The following is a 21,073-nucleotide window of genomic DNA, read 5'->3' on the forward strand; positions in this document are numbered from 1 at the left end:
ATCTGTACCAGATTACCCCTGACTGTCAGTGTGAGGATGTGTCTCCGCTATCTGTACCAGATTACCCCTGACTGTCAGTGTGAGGATGCTCCGGCTGTGTCTCTGCTATCTGTACCAGATTACCCCTGACTGTCAGTGTGAGGATGCTCCAGCTGTGTCTCCGCTATCTGTACCAGATTACACCTGACTGTCAGTGTGAGGATGCTCCAGCTGTGTCTCCGCTATCTGTACCAGATTACCCCTGACTGTCAGTGTGAGGATGCTCCGGCTGTGTCTCCGCTATCTATACCAGATTACCCCTGACTGTCAGTGTGAGAATGCTCCGGCTGTGTCTCTGCTATCTGTACCAGATTACCCTTGACTGTCAGTGTGAGGATGCTCCGGCTGTGTCTCCGCTATCTGTACCAGATTACCCCTGACTGTCAGTGTGAGGATGCTGTGGCTGTGTCTCCGCTATCTGTACCAGGTTACCCCTGACTGTCAGTGTGAGGATGCTCCGGCTGTGTCTCCGCTATCTGTACCAGGTTACCCCTCACTGTCAGTGTGAGGATGCTGTGGCTGTGTCTCCGCTATCTGTACCAGATTACCCCTGACTGTCAGTGTGAGGATGCTCCGGCTGTGTCTCCGCTATCTGTACCAGATTACCCCTGACTGTCAGTGTGAGGATGCTCCGGCTGTGTCTCCGCTATCTGTACCAGATTACCCCTGACTGTCAGTGTGAGGATGCTCCGGCTGTGTCTCCGCTATCTGTACCAGATTACCCCTGACTGTCAGTGTGAGGATGCTCCGGCTGTGTCTCCGCTATCTGTACCAGATTACCCCTGACTGTCAGTGTGAGGATGCTCCGGCTGTGTCTCCGCTATCTGTACCAGATTACCCCTGACTGTCAGTGTGAGGATGCTCCGGCTGTGTCTCCGCTATCTGTACCAGGTTACCCCTGACTGTCAGTGTGAGGATGCTCCGGCTGTGTCTCCGCTATCTGTACCAGGTTACCCCTGACTGTCAGTGTGAGGATGCTCCGGCTGTGTCTCCGCTATCTGTACCAGATTACCCCTGACTGTCAGTGTGAGGATGCTCCGGCTGTGTCTCCGCTATCTGTACCAGATTACCCATGACTGTCAGTGTGAGGATGCTCCGGCTGTGTCTCCGCTATCTGTACCAGATTACCCCTGACTGTCAGTGTGAGGATGCTCCAGCTGTGTCTCCACTATCTGTACCAGATTACCCCTGACTGTCAGTGTGAGGATGCTCCGGCTGTGTCTCCGCTATCTGTACCAGATTACCCCTGACTGTCAGTGTGAGGATGCTCCGGCTGTGTCTCCGCTATCTGTACCAGATTACCCCTGACTGTCAGTGTGAGGATGCTCCGGCTGTGTCTCCGCTATCTGTACCAGATTACCCCTGACTGTCAGTGTGAGGATGCTCCGGCTGTGTCTCCGCTATCTGTACCAGATTACCCCTGACTGTCAGTGTGAGGATGCTCCAGCTGTTACCCCTGACTGTCAGTGTGATGTTGTGTCTCCGCTATCTGTACCAGATTACCCCTGACTGTCAGTGTGAGGATGCTCCGGCTGTGTGTCCGCTATCTGTACCAGATTACCCCTGACTGTCAGTGTGAGGATGCTCCGGCTGTGTCTCTGCTATCTGTACCAGATTACCCCTGACTGTCAGTGTGAGGATGCTCCAGCTTTGTCTCTGCTATCTGTACCAGATTACCCCTGACTGTCAGTGTGAGGATGCTCCGGCTGTGTCTCCGCTATCTGTACCATATTACCCCTCACTGTCAGTGTGAGGATGCTCTGGCTGTGTCTCCGCTATCTGTACCAGATTACCCCTGACTGTCAGTGTGAGGATGCTCTGGCTGTGTCTCCGCTATCTGTACCAGATTACCCCTGACTGTCAGTGTGAGGATGCTCCAGCTTTGTCTCTGCTATCTGTACCAGATTACCCCTGACTGTCAGTGTGAGGATGCTCCGGCTGTGTCTCTGCTATCTGTACCAGATTACCCCTGACTGTCAGTGTGAGGATGCTCCGGCTGTGTCTCCACTATCTGTACCAGATTACCCCTGACTGTCAGTGTGAGGATGCTCTGGCTGTGTCTCCGCTATCTGTACCAGATTACTCCTGACTGTCAGTGTGAGGATGCTCCGGCTGTGTCTCCGCTATCTGTACCATATTACCCCTGACTGTCAGTGTGAGGATGCTCCAGCTGTGTCTCCGCTATCTGTACCAGATTACCCCTGACTGTCAGTGTGAGGATGCTCCGGCTGTGTCTCTGCTATCTGTACCAGATTACCCCTGACTGTCAGTGTGAGGATGCTCCGGCTGTGTCTCCGCTATCTGTACCATATTACCCCTCACTGTCAGTGTGAGGATGCTCTGGCTGTGTCTCCGCTATCTGTACCAGATTACCCCTGACTGTCAGTGTGAGGATGCTCCGGCTGTGTCTCTGCTATCTGTACCAGATTACCCCTGACTGTCAGTGTGAGGATGCTCCGGCTGTGTCTCCGCTATCTGTACCAGATTACCCCTGATTGTCAGTGTGAGGATGCTCCAGCTGTGTCTCTGCTATCTGTACCAGATTACCCCTGACTGTCAGTGTGAGGATGCTCCGGCTGTGTCTCCGCTATCTGTACTAGATTACCCCTGACTGTCAGTGTGAGGATGCTCCGGCTGTGTCTCCGCTATCTGTACCAGATTACCCCTGACTGTCAGTGTGAGGATGCTCCGGCTGTGGCTCCGCTATCTGTACCAGATTACCCCTGACTGTCAGTGTGAGGATGCTGTGGCTGTGTCTCCGCTATCTGTACCAGATTACCCCTGACTGTCAGTGTGAGGATGCTCCGGCTGTGTCTCCGCTATCTGTACCAGACTGTTCCCAGCAGTGTCTCCTCCTCTGCACGAGCTGTCGCCTGCAGCATGAGGCAGGGAGCGGTTGCTTAGCGTATATGACTGTGTGACCTGATAGACTGGGCCGTCTAGAAGATCCGGCCCTGCTTGACTGAGGTGTCTTGTGTTGCAGCTACACTGTGTTGCAGAGACGCGGGGTGCGGGATGCCTCTGTTCTTCAGGAAGCAGAAGCAGAGCGGCGAGGCCAGGAAGCGCCTGGAGTATCAGATGTGCCTGGTAAGAGCCGAGCATCGGATCCGTCTGGTAGCTGCAGGTTGCATTGATTGAGGAGGTCACAGTATGGACCCTGCTGATCCTGTGCCTCCGGCTGACGTCATATGACTTCCTGTGTGGTATAACGTGGGGACGTCACAGTATGGACCCTTCTGATCCTGTGCCTCCGGCTGACGTCATATGACTTCCTGTGTGGTATAACGTGGGGAGGTCACAGTATGGACCCTTCTGATCCTGTGCCTCCGGCTGACCTCATATGACTTCCTGTGTGGTATAACGTGGGGACGTCTGGGGCATTGCAGACACAGGAATATTATACATAATCTAATGGATGCTGAGACAAGGCACCTGTGCCTTGGGGGATGCTTCCCAAATGTCTCCCAGGCGTGATTACTGAATGTGTACGGGCGGAGGTCATTTACTAATGTACTAAAGGGGTTATTCGGAGTCACTCGGAAAGACACAATCATTCTCTAATGGACAAAACCATGCTGCACTGCAGGTGGGGCTGATGTAACAGGTGCAGAGAGAGTTACATTTGAGTGTTTTATTGTTTCTGTGCAGGGTAAATACTGGCTGCTTTATTTTTACACTGCAAAATAGATATGAATTTGAAGTACACCCTGACCCAAATGTAACTCTATCTGCACATGTAACATCAGCCCCACCTGCAGTGCACATGGTTTTGTACATGAGGGAGTGATTATGACGGAGGTGCCCCATCTGGCGCTGTGTGCTTCTCTGGCTGTGACTACGCAGGGGCATCATGGGGCCCGGGTCAGAACTCAGTTCTGATCTTTTAGGCTTGCCAACTGTTACAGCACCCATGTACAGCATGGCAGAGAGAGTGTTGGGACACAGACTGGCACTATGTGTGCTGTGAGGTCACAGGCTGGCACCACAACTACTTATGATCAACTAACCTTCTGCCACTATTAGGGTGGTATGGCACAGACTGGCACAATAAGTGTGATGAGATGAGGTCATAGGCTGGCATTGTAAGTGTGATGGGGCACAGGGTGGCACTATAAGTGTGATGGGGCACAGGATGGCACTATAAGTGTAATGGGGCACAGACTAGCTCTGTAAATTATGAGAGCACTGGTTGGTACAAAGTGTGATGAGGTCACCGGCTGGCATTATTAGTCTGATGTGACACAGATCATCTATATATATATATATATATATATATGTCTATTGTCTGTGTGTCACTGAAACACTGCCATCTTTTGGCAGCATCTTAAACTACAACTAGCTTTCGAAGCACTTGCTTTGAGCGGGCTTACCCTACCATCTTTTGGCAGCAAGTGAAACGACATCTAGCTTTCAAAGCATTTGCTTCGAGCGTGCTTACTAGTTTTATTTTAATATAGATCTATATAAAGCTTAAGAGTGACAGCAGGGCATCATATAATAAATCGAAGCTGTTGATCCGTAGATAAGCCATATTAAATCAGCGTTGTAATCAGATGACTCATTTCGCAGTTATGTGGCAAATACACCCATCAGCCACCTACAATGCATCACCATTGTGCTCTGGAATATGTGACAGCTGGTGAACTCTCCCTGTTTGTACACTCCAGAGCACGTTCTGTACTTGCAACCTACCCAATAGTTGCATCTGAGTGAGCGTGAGCCAGGATATAAGTGTCATGCTGATGATGTCAGTGTGATGAGACACAGGCCCGCAATGTAAATCTGGGGGTTATTAGTATTTGGGATAATTACATGCTGATCATTATGGCAGATGATGAAATGCATTCTAGTACATCACCACAGCAGCTTCTGCTGATTAAAATGATATGCAGCATGCCTATAATTAATGTAGGGCTGAGGCTGTGTCAGCCCTACATGGAACGTAACAGTATATTTTCCAGGAATACAATATTACTTTACAAAACCTGGCTTACCGGCTCTCCCGGTATGTTGGGGAGACTCCTGAAACTTGCTGAGCTCTCCTGGACTCTGGAAAGAGTAGACCAATCCCAGGTCTGTGCAGAAAGTGGACAGTCCAGGACTCTGACTGTTTGAGCTATGCTGAGGTGTATATCCACAGTCGCCAGGGGCTATGTACTAAGAAGGATATACATTTCAATATTGTTGTTTTCACCATTCTGCGGAGAAACAAATGAATCAGTTGCACTATTCTCTCTCTTTGTCCCAGGCCAAGGAAGCCGGAGCGGATGACATACTGGACATCTCAAAATGTGAACTATCAGAGGTAAGGGGGTCTCCTTCTGCATGTTCTATGTGTAGGTATAATGCTTATCCTGTACCGCATCCACACTGACTCCCATTGTCTGATTCCAGGCCCCCGATGCTGCATTCTCCACCTGCCGTGTCCTGCAGAAGAAGGTCAGTATTACAGAGCACATTGCTTTTCCTCTGCGGGGGATATGCTGTGGTTCTTTCTTCCCCTGTCTGTATATGCCTGAGGAAGAGATGCAGATGGTATGACGCAGATCCACAGACTAAGAGTTATATAGTGGGAGGAGCAGGGTCCCCAGCAGCACAGAGTATATCAGGAGATGAGTGATGTGTCAGTGAGGACAGGGCTGCATGTGACAGGGGCATTGACATGATGTGAGGAGGGGAATGGAGGCAGCAGGAAGCCAGAGACTGACAGTTATATAGTGGGAAGAACCGGGTCCCCAGCAGCACAGAGTATATCAGGAGATGGGTGATCTGTCAAGGAGGACAGGGCTGCATGTGACAGGTGTAGTGACATGATGTGAGGAGGGGAATGGAGGCAGCAGGAAGCCACAGACTGAGAGTTATATAGTGGGAGGAGCAGGGTCCCCAGCAGCACAGAGTATATCAGGAGATGAGTGATCTATCAGTGAGTACAGGGCTGCATGTGACAGGGGCAGTGACATGATGTGAGGAGGGGAATGGAGGCAGCAGGAAGCCACAGACTGAGAGTTATATAGTGGGAGGAGCAGGGTCCCCAGCAGCACAGAGTATATCAGGAGATGAGTGATCTATCAGTGAGTACAGGGCTGCATGTGACAGGGGCAGTGACATGATGTGAGGAGGGGAATGGAGGCAGCAGGAAGCCACAGACTGAGAGTTATATAGTGGGAGTAGCAGGGTCCCCAGCAGCACAGAGTATATCAGGAGATGGGTGATCTGTCAGTGAGGACAGGGCTGCATGTGACAGGGGCAGTGACATGATGTGAGGAGGGGAATGGGGGAAGGGAGGAAGCCACAGACTGAGAGTTATATAGTGGGACGAGCAGGGTCACCAGCAGCACAGAGTATTTCAGGATATGAGTGATGTGTCAATGAGGTCAATGCTGCAGGGGAGTGAAGCAACCAGAATAACCTATCAATTTGCGTTGTTTGATAAATTGACGTTATGTTTCATTGTAATCCCTTGTGAATGCCGCACTTAAATGAATGCCGCCTTCCTTCAGATATTCCCCAGTTTCGTTTGGTCGTGTCATGTCTCTGCTGTTGTATTGTGGGAATTTGCTTCCACAGCAGAGGATTCTGGGAATCCAGACACTGCTTATGTCCACATCGGATTATATCTGGTCGATCTGTCTTTTCAGGTGCTGATTCTTCACAGCAATTATTTAACTCAGCTGGTCCCCAAGTCCTGCCAGATACTGGACTTGGCCACACTAAAGGTAAATACAGATTATTATTATTTTACCGCATCTCTGCGTTATTTATGGGGGCAGCTTTTACTTCAGCGCAGTGGCTGCAGAGCACCTCCTGACAAGGACACCTCACTGATGCCCCATTCACACAGCAACTAAATCCCGGGTTATTGCCTGGTTGTTGCCTGGTTGACCCGGGTCGAGGTGCGATGTGAAAGCATCAAACCTTATAACCCAGGTCAACCAACCCAGCAATTGGACCCCTTTAATTAGAAGGGTTAAACCCGGTCACCCTGTGTATAATGGGTGACCCGGTTTGTGGATTACTCCTACTGATCTGAATTTGGCTCCTGCCCCCATGGCCGGGTGTTGCACATATGCGCGCGAACAGCCACAGAGGGGAGGGAAGGGCGATGGTGGCGTTGGGCCATGGGAATGCCTAGCATGTCATGGGAGTCCCTATGAAAACCCTTGGCGTTTCCATGGATACGCGGGTGGGCCGATGTCTTCCGGGGGCGGGTGGTTGACACATGGCGTCAACCGCCTGCCCGGTCTCGCCCCCGCGGCCACATATATAAGTAATTTGAGACTGACTTATATTTGGGAAAGCTGCTCGGTGAATGATTTCTCCTGCGGCGGCGGCGTGGGAGGGGATGTCTTCGTTACACATCTGCCTCGCATGTTTGTGAGGGGAAATGGCGGTGGAGATTCAGCGGCGGGGCGGCGACACTGGTGCTCGGTAAGGTGCGAGCTTGGCAGCTTACCGAGCTGATTACAATCACCCCCTTAATGTGAAAGGATTACACTCAGGCCTGGCTTTAGCGATGTGAAAAAAAACCATGTGCACTGCAGGTGGGGCAGATGTAACAAGTGCAGAGAGAATTAGATTTGGGTGGGGGTGTACTTCAAACTGATATCTATATTGCAGTGTCAAAATAAAGCAGGCAGTATTTACCCTGCACAGAAACCATAAAACACCCAAACCTCACTCTCTCTGCACATGTTACATCAGCCCCACCTGCAGTGCAGCATGGTTTTTGTCCATTAGAGAGTGATTGTGCGTTTCCGAGTGAACCAGAATAACCCCCTAAACCTGGGTCCCTCATTATACACAGGGCAACCTAGGGTTAACCCTTATATCCAGGGTCCAACTGTCGGTTTGGCAGTCCCGGGTTATTAGGTTTGGTGCTTTCACACCGCACCTCGACCAGCAATATCCCGGGTTACTTGTGCAATGTGAAAGGGGTGTTATTTTACCCTGTAGACATACACAAGGAATTTAGCGCTGTTTGGCTACGGTAGTACACGCTCATGTGCACAGCCAATGCCGTGGTGTATTGTCCAGAGTATTATAGACGATGGGAATCATGATTTCAATATACAATGTATGCAGTTATTAATGACACAGCCTGTAATGTAAATTAGTAATAAATTGCAAATGTGTCTTTTTGTTTAGGTTCTGGATCTCCACGACAACCAGATTACATCACTTCCTGCCAACATTGGTCAGCTGACATCATTACGGGTACAGTGACCAACGCCTGTAGTGTATGCATGGGCTGCGGAGTGCAGGGCTGCCTGGGCAAATTACCTGTAGACACAGGCTTATTGTTACACATATTGAACTTCATAACTTGTCTACAGGTGAAGCAGGATTGGGTGCGATTAGTGGTAATTGATGGAGTGTAAGTTCTGGTTACTGACAGCAGGGGGCAGTCTTGTTGCTTTCTATGATTCACAACACATTTAGCAACAGCATTTCGAGCAGGTTAATCAAATAACTTGGTTTGAATCAAAGGGTCGATGGTGTCTATGTTGACAGGCACATGGTCAACGCAAACAAGGTCGACATGAAAAAAAAGGACAAAAGGTTAAGATGGAAATAGCCATTGTTGACACAAGGTAGACAGGAAAAAGAGAGACACATGACAGGTCAGCATGAGTTAATCAATGTCAATGTCGACACCTGTTGACATGGCCCCCCATTAGTGCAGTGTGCACCATTGTATGGTTGCTCTCCATATTTCATTAATGAAAATGCCATAATTGAGTCTCTTGTCACTGCCCGGCTTCTGCCGCTCTCTGTAATACAGTTAATACAGGAGGGTAAAACAAATGATTGATGATCTAGGTAGATTAGAGGAATGATCAAGAGCATGGCAACTACAGTTTAATGCCAAAAAATGCAAAATCATGCACTTGGGTTGCAAAAATCCAAAGACTAAATATAGTATAAATGGCACTATAATGGAAACTACTGAGGAAGAGCGGGGTCTAGGTGTTACTATTTCAGGGGAATTAAAGGCAGGTAGGCAATGTAACAAAGCAATGAAGAAGGCAAGTCAGATGCTTGGTTGCAGAGGGAGAGGTATCAGCAGTAGAAAGAAAGAAGTAATAATGCCACTGTATAGGTCATTGGTACGACCTCATCTAGAGTATTGTGTTCAGCTCTGGAGGCCATATCTCCAGAAGGACATAAATACATTAGAGACTGTACAAAGAAGGGCAACTAAAATGGTGCATGGCCTACATCACAAAACGTACCAGGAAAGACTAAAAGATCTTAATATGTATACTTTAGAGCAGAGAAGGGAAAGGGGGGACATGATAGAAACTTTCAAATATATCAAGGGTTTTAACAAGGTACAGGTGGGAGACATTCTTCACAGGAAGAGGAGCAGCAGAACACGAGGACATGCACTGACACTGGGGGGAGAGAGGTACAGGTGGGAGACATTCTACACAGGAAGAGGAGCAGCAGAACACGAGGACATGCACTGAAACTAGAGGGAGGAAGATTCAGGGGAAATTTGAGGAAGAATTACTTCACAGAAAGAGTAGTAGATAAGTGGAATAGCCTCCCATCAGAGGTGGTAGAGGCAAATACAGTAGTACAATTTAAACATGCTTGGGATAGGCATAGTGATATCTTTACAAAAAAATAAGGATCAAATATGGTTTGAGGTAACATGTTTAAAAAAGGGGCAGACTAGATGGGCCAAGTGGTTCTTATCTGCAGTCACATTCTATGTTTCTATGTTTCTATGGCTTTCTCCCTACTGCATTCACCACATTATGGCGGTGGGTCACTGCGGCATCAGCCGTCACAGTACTAAATACGCTGCTGAACCCAAAGGCTCGGTGCTGCTGGTGGCACTGTGGAAGCGATAATGATATAAGTGAGGGCAGGAAGAGAGGGTCCTGCTCGTGAGCTTACACTCTAATCTTCATTTTCTTTCCTTCAGGTACTAAATGTAGAACACAACGTCATCCGTTCTCTCCCCGACTCCATCGGAAACTTGGTCCAACTACAGACCCTTAATGTCAAAGGCAAGTGTCTGTGTCTGTAGGAGGCTTATGCTACGCACTGGTGGTTGTGGCATGTTGTTATATTGCATGTAGTAATCATTATCCCCATATCCCTAGCCTCGGGGGGAATTGCCCCAATCCATGGCTGATGTATGGGGCTTATTGGGAAAGCAGAGGATTTTTCCTTATATTTGTTCAGCTTTTCTTTGTCCTAATGTATTCAACTGAGTCCATCTAATATAATAAATCAGCGCTACAGACAATAACCGGCCACATGGTCACAGAATGCGCTGCCATGTATTACTCACAGCTTGATCGTTTGTATTCATTTAACACATTAGTCACTCAATAATCAGGTGTAATGCTGTTATCCCCGCATAGATGTATCCAAGCGCTAACGCGGCTGTGTGTAATGGATTGCCAGCACTAATGCTTTATGGTGGCAGTATTCAGTGATCAGTGTTACATAGGATTCTCCTTGTTCTCAAACATCTGACAAATGTGGGAGAGTTCTGTACAGTTCTATTCTGTAACGTTCACCTATTGTTTAACACTCTCGCTGCACACGTTATTGTGTTCTATGATCTCATACTGATGCTGTTGGATGTGTTACTATGTAACGTGTCAGTTACTATGTAGCACTGCTGGGATGCTGTTAGATGTGTTACTATGTCATGTGTCAGTTACTATGTAGCACTGCTGGGATGTTGTTGCTGTTAGAGGTGTTACTATGTAATGTGTCAGTTACTATGTAGCACTGCTGGGATGCTGTTGCTGTTAGATGTGTTACTATGTAATGTGTCAGTTACTATGTAGCACTGCTGGGATGCTGTTAGATGTGTTACTATGTCATGTGTCAGTTACTATGTAGCACTGCTGGGATGTTGTTGCTGTTAGTAACTGACACGTTACATAGTAACACATCTAACAGCAACAACATCCCAGCAGTGCTACATAGTAACTGACACATTACATAGTAACACCTCTAACAGCAACAGCATCCCAGCAGTGCAACATAGTAACTGACACGTTACATAGTAACACATCTATGTTGCACTGCTGGGATGCTGTTGCTGTTAGAGGTGTTACTATGTAATGTGTCAGTTACTATGTAGCACTGCTGGGATGTTGTTGCTGTTAGAGGTGTTACTATGTAATGTGTCAGTTACTATGTAGCACTGCTGGGATGCTGTTGCTGTTAGATGTGTTACTATGTAATGTGTCAGTTACTATGTAGCACTGCTGGGATGCTGTTAGATGTGTTACTATGTAATGTGTCAGTTACTATGTAGCACTGCTGGGATGTTGTTGCTGTTAGATGTGTTACTATGTAATGTGTAATTTTCTATGTAGCACTGCTGGGATGTTGTTGCTGTTAGATGTGTTACTATGTCATGTGTCAGTTACTATGTAGCACTGCTGGGATGCTGTTGCTGTTAGATGTGTTACTATGTAATGTGTCAGTTACTATGCAGCACTGCTGGGATGCTGTTGCTGTTAGATGTGTGACTATGTAATGTGTCAGTTACTATGTAGCACTGCTGGGATGCTGTTAGATGTGTTACTATGTAATGTGTCAGTTACTATGTAGCACTGCTGGGATGCTGTTGCTGTTAGATGTGTTACTATGTAATGTGTCGGTTACTATGCAGCACTGCTGGGATGCTGTTGCTGTTAGATGTGTTACTATGTAACGTGTCAGCTACTATGTAGCACTGCTGGGATGCTGTTGCTGTTAGATGTGTTACTATGTAATGTGTCAGTTACTATGTAGCACTGCTGGGATGCTGTTGCTGTTAGATGTGTTACTATGTAATGTGTCAGTTACTATGTAGCACTACTGGGATGCTGTTGCTGTTGGATGTGTTACTATGTAATGTGTCAGTTACTATGTAGCACTGCTGGGATGCTGTTGCTGTTAGATGTGTTACTATGTAATGTGTCAGTTACTATGTAGCACTGCTGAGATGCTGTTAGATGTGTTACTATGTAATGAGTCAGTTACTATGTAGCACTGCTGGGATGCTGTTAGATGTGTTACTATGTAATGTGTCAGTTACTATGTAGCACTGCTGGGATGCTGTTGATGTTAAATGTGTTACTATGTAATGTGTCAGTTACTATGTAGCACTGCTGGGATGCTGTTAGATGTGTTACTATGTAATGTGTCAGTTACTATGTAGCACTGCTGGGATGCTGTTGCTGTTAGATGTGTTACTATGTAATGTGTCAGTTACTATGTAGCACTGCTGGGATGTTGTTGCTGTTAGAGGTGTTACTATGTAATGTGTCAGTTACTATGTAGCACTGCTGGGATGCTGTTGCTGTTAGATGTGTTACTATGTAATGTGTCAGTTACTATGTAGCACTGCTGGGATGCTGTTAGATGTGTTACTATGTAATGTGTCAGTTACTATGTAGCACTGCTGGGATGTTGTTGCTGTTAGATGTGTTACTATGTAATGTGTCATTTTCTATGTAGCACTGCTGGGATGTTGTTGCTGTTAGATTTGTTACTATGTCATGTGTCAGTTACTATGTAGCACTGCTGGGATGCTGTTGCTGTTAGATGTGTTACTATGTAATGTGTCAGTTACTATGCAGCACTGCTGGGATGCTGTTGCTGTTAGATGTGTGACTATGTAATGTGTCAGTTACTATGTAGCACTGCTGGGATGCTGTTGCTGTTAGATGTGTTACTATGTAATGTGTCAGTTACTATGCAGCACTGCTGGGATGCTGTTGCTGTTAGATGTGTTACTATGTAACGTGTCAGTTACTATGTAGCACTGCTGGGATGCTGTTGCTGTTAGATGTGTTACTATGTAATGTGTCAGTTACTATGTAGCACTGCTGGGATGCTGTTGCTGTTAGATGTGTTACTATGTAATGTGTCAGTTACTATGTAGCACTACTGGGATGCTGTTGCTGTTGGATGTGTTACTATGTAATGTGTCAGTTACTATGTAGCACTGCTGGGATGCTGTTGCTGTTAGATGTGTTACTATGTAATGTGTCAGTTACTATGTAGCACTGCTGAGATGCTGTTAGATGTGTTACTATGTAATGAGTCAGTTACTATGTAGCACTGCTGGGATGCTGTTAGATGTGTTACTATGTAATGTGTCAGTTACTATGTAGCACTGCTGGGATGCTGTTGATGTTAAATGTGTTACTATGTAATGTGTCAGTTACTATGTAGCACTGCTGGGATGCTGTTAGATGTGTTACTATGTAATGTGTCAGTTACTATGTAGCACTGCTGGGATGCTGTTGCTGTTAGATGTGTTACTATGTAATGTGTCAGTTACTATGTAGCACTGCTGGGATGCTGTTAGATGTGTTACTATGTAATGTGTCAGTTACTATGTAGCACTGCTGGGATGCTGTTGCTGTTAGATGTGTTACTATGTAACATGTCAGTTACTATGTAGCACTGCTGGGAAGCTGTTGCTGTTAGATGTGTTACTATGTAATGTGTCAGTTACTATGTAGCACTGCTGGGATGCTGTTAGATGTGTTACTATATAACGTGTCAGTTACTATGTAGCACTGCTGGGATGCTGTTGCTGTTAGATGTGTTACTATGTAATGTGTCAGTTACTATGTAGCACTACTGGGATGCTGTTGCTGTTGGATGTGTTAGTATGTAATGTGTCAGTTACTATGTAGCACTGCTGGGATGCTGTTGCTGTTAGATGTGTTACTATGTAATGTGTCAGTTACTATGTAGCACTGCTGGGATGCTGTTGCTGTTAGATGTGTTACTATGTAATGTGTCAGTTACTATGTAGCACTACTGGGATGCTGTTGCTGTTGGATGTGTTAGTATGTAATGTGTCAGTTACTATTGCTGCTTTCAGACCGCAAAACTGTCTTTGAGCCTGTATTTGGAAACGTTTCCAAAAACGGGTCTGCCAGGTAAAACCCCTTTCACACCGCATCTCTTAAACGGTATATTACCGTTTAAGTGCGTTTTTTTTTTACACTGGCAGACCCATTTTTGGAAACTTTCCCAAAACAGTGTCAAAGCCAGTCTTCAGCGTGCGCCGCCCCCGCCCCCCCTCCCCCGGGGGTTAACACCCCCAAATCCCCCCCACCCCAGGGCTAACAACCCCCCCCCCTCCCCTGTGCAGTCTTTCAGAAAATGGCTGCCCCATAGGAAAACCAGTTTTAAAAAACTGTCTTTCGTATGGGGGCAGCCATTTTCCGAAAGTCACTTTTCTTATAAGAAAGGCGCTGCATGAAGAAGCCTGTCGTAGGCGAAACACGTGTCCAGCGGCACCCCGCGTCATTCTCTGCGACCAACAGTAGGACGACTCCCAAGCCAGCCTCCCCGACCAGCCCCCCGCAGGACTTGCTGCACAGCTTTTTTTTTTTGTTTGCTATGTACGGCGCTGCAGACACTTTGCGGCGCCTTATAAATAAACGTACTACTACTACTACGGACGTCACTCAGCCCCATCTAAACCACACCAGCTCAGCGCAGGACACCACGGATACCTGCCGGGATCTCAGCAGGTTCAGGTACGGGAGTAATCTCGGACGGCACAGCCTCTGAGCTCTGCTCCTCAACATATGTACCCTCTCTATCCCGGTTGCGCTTAACATGCTAATGACCTAGTTACGTATGTGAGGTATTTAGTTGCAAAAAGTATAGCGCACCTACCACACTCTGTGATAGAGATTGCCTGCAGCATTTTCTTAGGGGAGGATCTAATGGAATAGATTGATTCACATCACAAACTGTCCAGTTGGCTATACTGGTGGAACGGAGCTACCCAGAATAACATAATTTGATCAGTAAGACTGGTATTACTAACTATTGTAAAATATCACTCAGCCTAAGAGCTTTCTCATTACACTGTGAGTGAGTGTGTTCTCTCTGTTATTAAAACTTGGAATTTCAACTCAGATGAACTGATCACAAGTGTGACTGTGTATATTTGAACCCAATCAAGTTTATTACGCTATACCAGCCTTTCAATTGTAATTTTTTGGATACCATCAAGGTACAATATACGCGTCAGCACTGTGCTATAATATCCACTTTTTTTCATTACCAATTTAACTATAGTATGCTATTACTGTTTGAGTTGCGTTCTAAAATCACAATTCTGTGTAATTTTCTATGATACTGATAGTCAACTGGAGCAGCTGTCTGTGACTTGCACCCCTATTTTTTATACCACCATACCTCACTGGTCTGCCCAAAACCCTTCCGAACTTGGAAGCCAAGCAGTGAAGGGCCTGGGCAGTATCCAGGTGGGAGACCCCTGGAGAAGTCCAGATGTGGTATTACCCATTTGGGGTTGCATTTTCATTAGATAAGCAGCTTTGGAGCCGCCTACTATCTGTGTCCTAAGATCAGCTATTAGGCATAATAATTTTGATATACAAGTGACGTGGGGCAGCCTAATCCCCTTTGAATAAATCCCTACCCCTGGGGATCAACTCATTTTTGCAGCCTACTGTCACTCAGGTCCATATACCTGAGTTGATTACATGCAGTAAATGATACATAAAATGTGTGGTGTAAATTGATTTATTTTGACAATAATATCTAACTACTATATATATGACCACACAACAAAACCAACATTATATAAATTAAAAATTCCCATCGCGCCCAATTCTTTCTAAGCAAGTTCCTTATAAAAGCTAAGTTTTAAAATAATTCCATTATACAAAATCTAAATTATTATTTAATAAAAGAGTGCGCCCACAAAGCGTTTACTGTCCTTGGTTTGCCTCTTTGCAAACACAGGAAAAAAAACCCACTTTCAGTTTAGTTACTGAACGCTGGGCGCACCACCAACACCACAACTACCCGCACCAGCAAGCAGTAGTTTACACGTTGGTCCAAGAATCTTCAACTGAATATCCAAACCACCTATTTTCAGCTGTCGCGGGTCCACCCCCTGTTTTCCCAGATGTGTTACTATGTAACATGTCAGTTACTATGTAGCACTGCTGGGATGCTGTTAGATGTGTTACTATGTAATGTGTCAGTTACTATGTAGCACTGCTGGGATGCTGTTAGATGTGTTACTATGTAATGTGTCCGTTACTATGTAGCACTGCTGGGATGCTGTTGCTGTTAGATGTGTTAGAATGTTATGTGTCAGTTACTATGTAGCACTGCTGGGATGCTGTTAGATGTGTTACTATGTAATGTGTCAGTTACTATGTTGCACTGCTGGGATGCTGTTAGATGTGTTACTATGTAATGTGTCAGTTACTATGTAGCACTGCTGGGATGCTGTTAGATGTGTTACTATGTAATGTGTCAGTTACTATGTAGCACTGCTGGGATGCTGTTTCTGTTAGATGTGTTACTATGTAACGTGTCGGTTACTATGTAGCACTGCTGGGATGCTGTTAGATGTGTTACTATGTAATGTGTCAGTTACTATGTAGCACTGCTGGGATGTGTCAGGGTAATAAGTCCAGCAAGGGGAAGTAATAACCAGTTCCGTGTAAAGTTGATAGTGATGAAGCACAACGCCCTGAAGTCGCTTCCCCTATTACACACGGTGGGGAGCTGGAAGTCCAGCTGGATGAAGGCATTACCAATAAGTCCCTTGAGTGGTTTGAGAATGTCGTGCTAATGCCAACTGACGCGTTTCGCTGTTGTAAGATTTCAGCTTCTTCAAAGGTCCTCACAGTATTCCTGCACCTTCTAAACGGATTGCTGCAATTCTATACATGATTTTAGCCTTTTATCTACTATGTGTTTGTGAGGATTTAGTATTTTATTTATTTATTAATAAATATATTTGTCATTCAATCTGACTTTATGAATGTCCATTATCTATATTGTCACCATCTGTGCGTTTGATTACTTATCAGCTATTAGGTCATTGTATTGCTGTTTTCCTATTGTGTTATTTCATTATGACTGTCAACATTTTTACTGTCGTTATTGTGACCGTGTTGACATTTTGCCAGTTGGCTATTTCATTTTCTTAAGTCTTTCCTGGCTATATCTGTACCGCATCCCATGTCACTGGTTCCCAGTGAATAGATTGGCTGCATTCTCAGGAATAGTGGCTCAGCCGCCAGGACTGCCGCCGCCTCCGTCTCGTACAGGTTGTGTTTAATGCCCTCTTACATGATTTTACTAGGAAATAAGCTGAATGTGCTTCCGGTGACGATCGGCGGGCTGCGCTGCCTGCGCACTCTGAACATCAGCGAAAACAGGATTACGGAGCTGCCCCCTTCTCTGGCCAATGTCCGGACATTAGAGGTGAGCTACAATGTACATTCCTACTCCTTACAGTATAAAGGATCACGTAACTAACACTGCCGAGGGCGGCTTGTGGGTGAGAGAAAGGTTTCATCTGATTACCCAAGTATAGTGTTCATTCCACCACCCTGCACCTTTCAAAACCCATGTAGTTCGTCCCTCCTGCTGGATATGGATCATTTGGTCTCAACCACTTAGGTCGACATGCATTGGGTTGACACCATTATGTCGACATGCAGAAAGGTCAACATGGGTGTAGGTCGACATGGGCAAGGTCGACAGTCAAAAGGTTGACATGGGGTTTATCACAGTTTTTTTACCCGAATGTCAACACAGTCGACATGGACACTGACACGTAGCACCACGTCCCCTCGCACGGTTCGCTGCGCTCTCCATGCTTCGGGCACACTATTTTATTCCCCCACCACGCCACAGTGGATGGTAGGGCATGAAATACCGCCTGTCAGCACATGTCGGCTCAAAAACCAGTGAAAAACCCCATGTCGACCTTTTCGCTGTTGACCTTGCCCAAGCCGACCTAATGCTTGTCGACCTAATGACATGCCGGCCTACACCCATGTCGACCTTTCTGAATTAATGACACCGACCCTATGCATGTCGACTTAATGACCATATCCCCTCCTGCCTGGGGTGTCGCTCTCTGCTGTGATACTTCTAGCATACTCTGGTCGATAACTCTGCATTGAAATACAGACCAGAGTGTGCTATAAGCACCAAAGCGACAACTCAAGGCAGGAAGGAGGAACTACATGGTCTCTGAAAGGTGCCGGAATGAACACTGCAAGTATGTTATATCTGCTAAACGTACCAGCAAATCCACGGCTGGGTCCTGTTGAGCGGCCGCACAGAGACATTAATGCAGGGTAATATGTACAAATGTAGTTATTATTCTCTGTGCTTTTATCTGTCTTCATCTTTTAACATTTCTATAATACCTACATATTACTCAGGACTTTGGTAATCATTAACACCGCTCTCTGTATTAGCGGAGATTGCAGTCTATGGGCAGAATTCAGCATGCATTGCTAATCGGAGCAATTTGGTCGATTTATCGAAGAACTGAGCGGAAATGTGCAGCGTTCACATTGCGCATGTACGATGGCAATTAGCGAATAAATATCCGTACGCGTAGCTGTCGCAGTATGATTGAGGAGAAGCCGGCTGTTAGGGGTAGAAGCATGTCGTTTTGTGCGTGTGATGACGCAGGCGTGTTTCGTCTGACGTCAGCGATGACCACTGTCAGATTCCTGAGCAGATTACCGGAGGCCCTAGACTGGCGCAGATGGGAAAAACTGTACCGCGGTTCGGTTTTTGCCAATGGATCTGCGAATACGGAGGCTATTACAGCATTCTCAGTTTTTCACGGAGCGGTTCTTCTTTTTGTCTGGGCGGAGGCTTCCTTTTTGCAGACCATAGCGAATCCTCTCATTAGTGATCCCTGCTGAATTACGCCCAATATTCCCTGTGCCATACACACTAGGGCTTAATTAGAATCCAACAGGGGAGAACATACAAACTTCACATATGTCGTCCTTGGTTGAAATTTAATTTGACCCTATTGCTGTCCGTTATTTTGCGTTGCGCAGGAACACAATGGCACTTTCACTGCGCAGTTCTACGCTGCCTGTATTTTATGTAGATATTATTATTGTCACCACATGTCACATCTCATCCTTTCCACTGGTTTTTAGACCCTGTCTCTAAACACCTCTGAGATGATCTATCCTCCAGCTCCCGTGTGCAGCAAAGGAACAGAAGCCATCCAGCAGTTCCTGTGCAAGGGTAACCACACGTGTCACTTAGTAATAACTATATAATATAAACCATTGTGTGCGTCTTTTATGTCATTGTCTGTCTGGTGGAGCAGTACAAGTCTTCACCGTGTCCTCCATTGTTCCCCAGCCCTCGGCATTGAGTACTGTCCACCCTCCCAGTACTTACTCTCTGTCCTGGAAAATGACGCATGCGGCGGGGCGGCAGATGAAGTGGATGGGGCTCTTCTGACGTCCTTGAGGGAGGAGTCTGAGTGGCAGGTCAGTTATGGCCTAATGTGACCAGGAAGCCTTTGTCGCTTATTGAGGGATGTTCTGTAGCCACACAGGACTCGATGCTGAGTTGACAGCTACTGGGCATGACTATAAATGGGTACATGATACGCAGACTGGTACGTATGGGAGAGCAGACTGGTAAGCATGGAGGAACAGATGCAATTACAATTGCGCTCAGTGCTAGCCTGTAGAAGTGCATTCAGATTCCCATTGCGTGTTTTGTTCTCTTCCTTGGTACATTATTGTCTTATTCTCTGTCACATGGTACAGTTTCAAAATGGCTGCCACGATAATCAGCTTAGCATCTCTTTAGGGGCTGCTGGCCAGGCAGAGCTGTGCTCAGGAATTTCCTACATCTCCTGGCGATGATGACTGGAATATTTTATATTATGGTCAGACGGGGCATGCCACCCTTTTTTACCTCAGCTCTCCCATCATACATTGTGGAAAATATCAGTTTAATTCCACAATGGCGACTCCTTGTATGGCTCCAGGATGCACCATGTTCTAGTGTTTGGAATACTGTGAAATGTATAGATATTCAAAATAATAGAGAAAGTTCCTTCAAATTTTCTTTTCACTTTGTTTACAGAACAAATTTTCCGAATACGAGAAGAGAAAGGTGAGTTGTGAAGGTATATTTGGCACAGGTATACAGGAGGGGGGTTATGATATGTATAAGGCAGAAGCAGCCCACAATTTAGCATCAAACCGCTGGCATAGCGAAGAGAGACTGATTTATTACCTCTGCACGTGCAACATGGGGGGGGGGGGGGGGCACTGCGCATTCATTTAGGTGGATAACACCTTTTGGAGATCATTACAGATCCACTAGGTATCCCTGGATGGTGACTCAAGTCCTTGGCCATGTTGGTGGCGGTCAGAAATGCTGTTCCTGCAGAGAAATACTGTTGGCATGTCCGAACGATGGTGCACCGCTGTACGCGATGCTGCGGATTGCAGCTGCAGCTGATGGCCATCCCAGTAGACACGCCTTCGGATGCAGCATTATCAGTTACCGCTCAGCGTCCACCTCCCGGTTCAGTCCTAAAGTTATCACAACTTTCTGCTCTTTTCTGTGACTTTATATGTGACCTTCTCCTTAATCTAGCTAAATGGCTAACGTGATGAATGTGTAATACATTCCAGTACAAGTCCTAATCCGCACAATTGCTTTACTTTAGGAACAGAAGATGCTGGAGAAACTGGACTTTGAGCGCCGCCTGGACCTGGGCCAGAGGGAACACACGCAGCTCCTGCAGCAGAACAACTCTCAGAAGGATGAGATGCTTCAGACCGTGCGAGAGGTGAGGTCGCAGAACCGCCAGGGTGGGATTGGTTGTATGGCGTTGGGGGCTGGTGCAGGCCTGGAATGAAATGGGCATGCATTTCTCGTAAGACGTGTGCACCTCTACACCAGCAACATCCATTTGCCAAACGTCCTCTTCATATGAGGGTACTTGCACATGCCCTTAACATGCGTGTGTATGCTGACAGGCTGGTCTGTGCGTGCTGCATTGGATTCAGTATGAAATCCCGGCGGTCGGGATCCCGGCGTTCAAAATCCCGACCGCCGAAATCCCAACAAGGGGGGGACGTGGATCGCCCCCCTTGCGGGCTCCCTGTGCTCGCCACGCAGCTGGTCCGTTGCCTCGCTACGCTCGGCACGCTAATTTATTCTCCCTCCAGGGGTGTCGTGGACACCCACAGAGGGAGAA

The 21,073-nt window shown here is 46.6% G+C and overlaps 1 protein-coding gene across 2 annotated transcripts in view; it reads left to right on the plus strand.

Moving 5' to 3' along the window:
- LRSAM1 (leucine rich repeat and sterile alpha motif containing 1) overlaps window positions 1-21,073 on the plus strand; it is a 57,723-nt gene that overhangs the window by 16,855 nt on the left and 19,795 nt on the right. For both annotated transcript variants that reach the window (XM_083168205.1, XM_083168204.1), the window contains exons 2-12: window positions 3,023-3,126; window positions 5,288-5,344; window positions 5,434-5,478; window positions 6,678-6,755; window positions 8,185-8,253; window positions 9,974-10,058; window positions 17,165-17,286; window positions 18,999-19,089; window positions 19,210-19,340; window positions 19,948-19,977; window positions 20,540-20,662. In XM_083168205.1, coding sequence (XP_083024331.1) covers window positions 3,023-3,126; window positions 5,288-5,344; window positions 5,434-5,478; window positions 6,678-6,755; window positions 8,185-8,253; window positions 9,974-10,058; window positions 17,165-17,286; window positions 18,999-19,089; window positions 19,210-19,340; window positions 19,948-19,977; window positions 20,540-20,662 — 935 coding nt within the window. The remainder of the gene's footprint in view (window positions 1-3,022; window positions 3,127-5,287; window positions 5,345-5,433; window positions 5,479-6,677; window positions 6,756-8,184; window positions 8,254-9,973; window positions 10,059-17,164; window positions 17,287-18,998; window positions 19,090-19,209; window positions 19,341-19,947; window positions 19,978-20,539; window positions 20,663-21,073) is intronic.

The sequence above is a fragment of the Crinia signifera genome, unplaced genomic scaffold, assembly GCF_055691185.1.
Source record: "Crinia signifera unplaced genomic scaffold, ASM5569118v1 HAP2_SCAFFOLD_343, whole genome shotgun sequence".
Classification (NCBI taxonomy): Eukaryota; Metazoa; Chordata; class Amphibia; order Anura; family Myobatrachidae; genus Crinia; species Crinia signifera.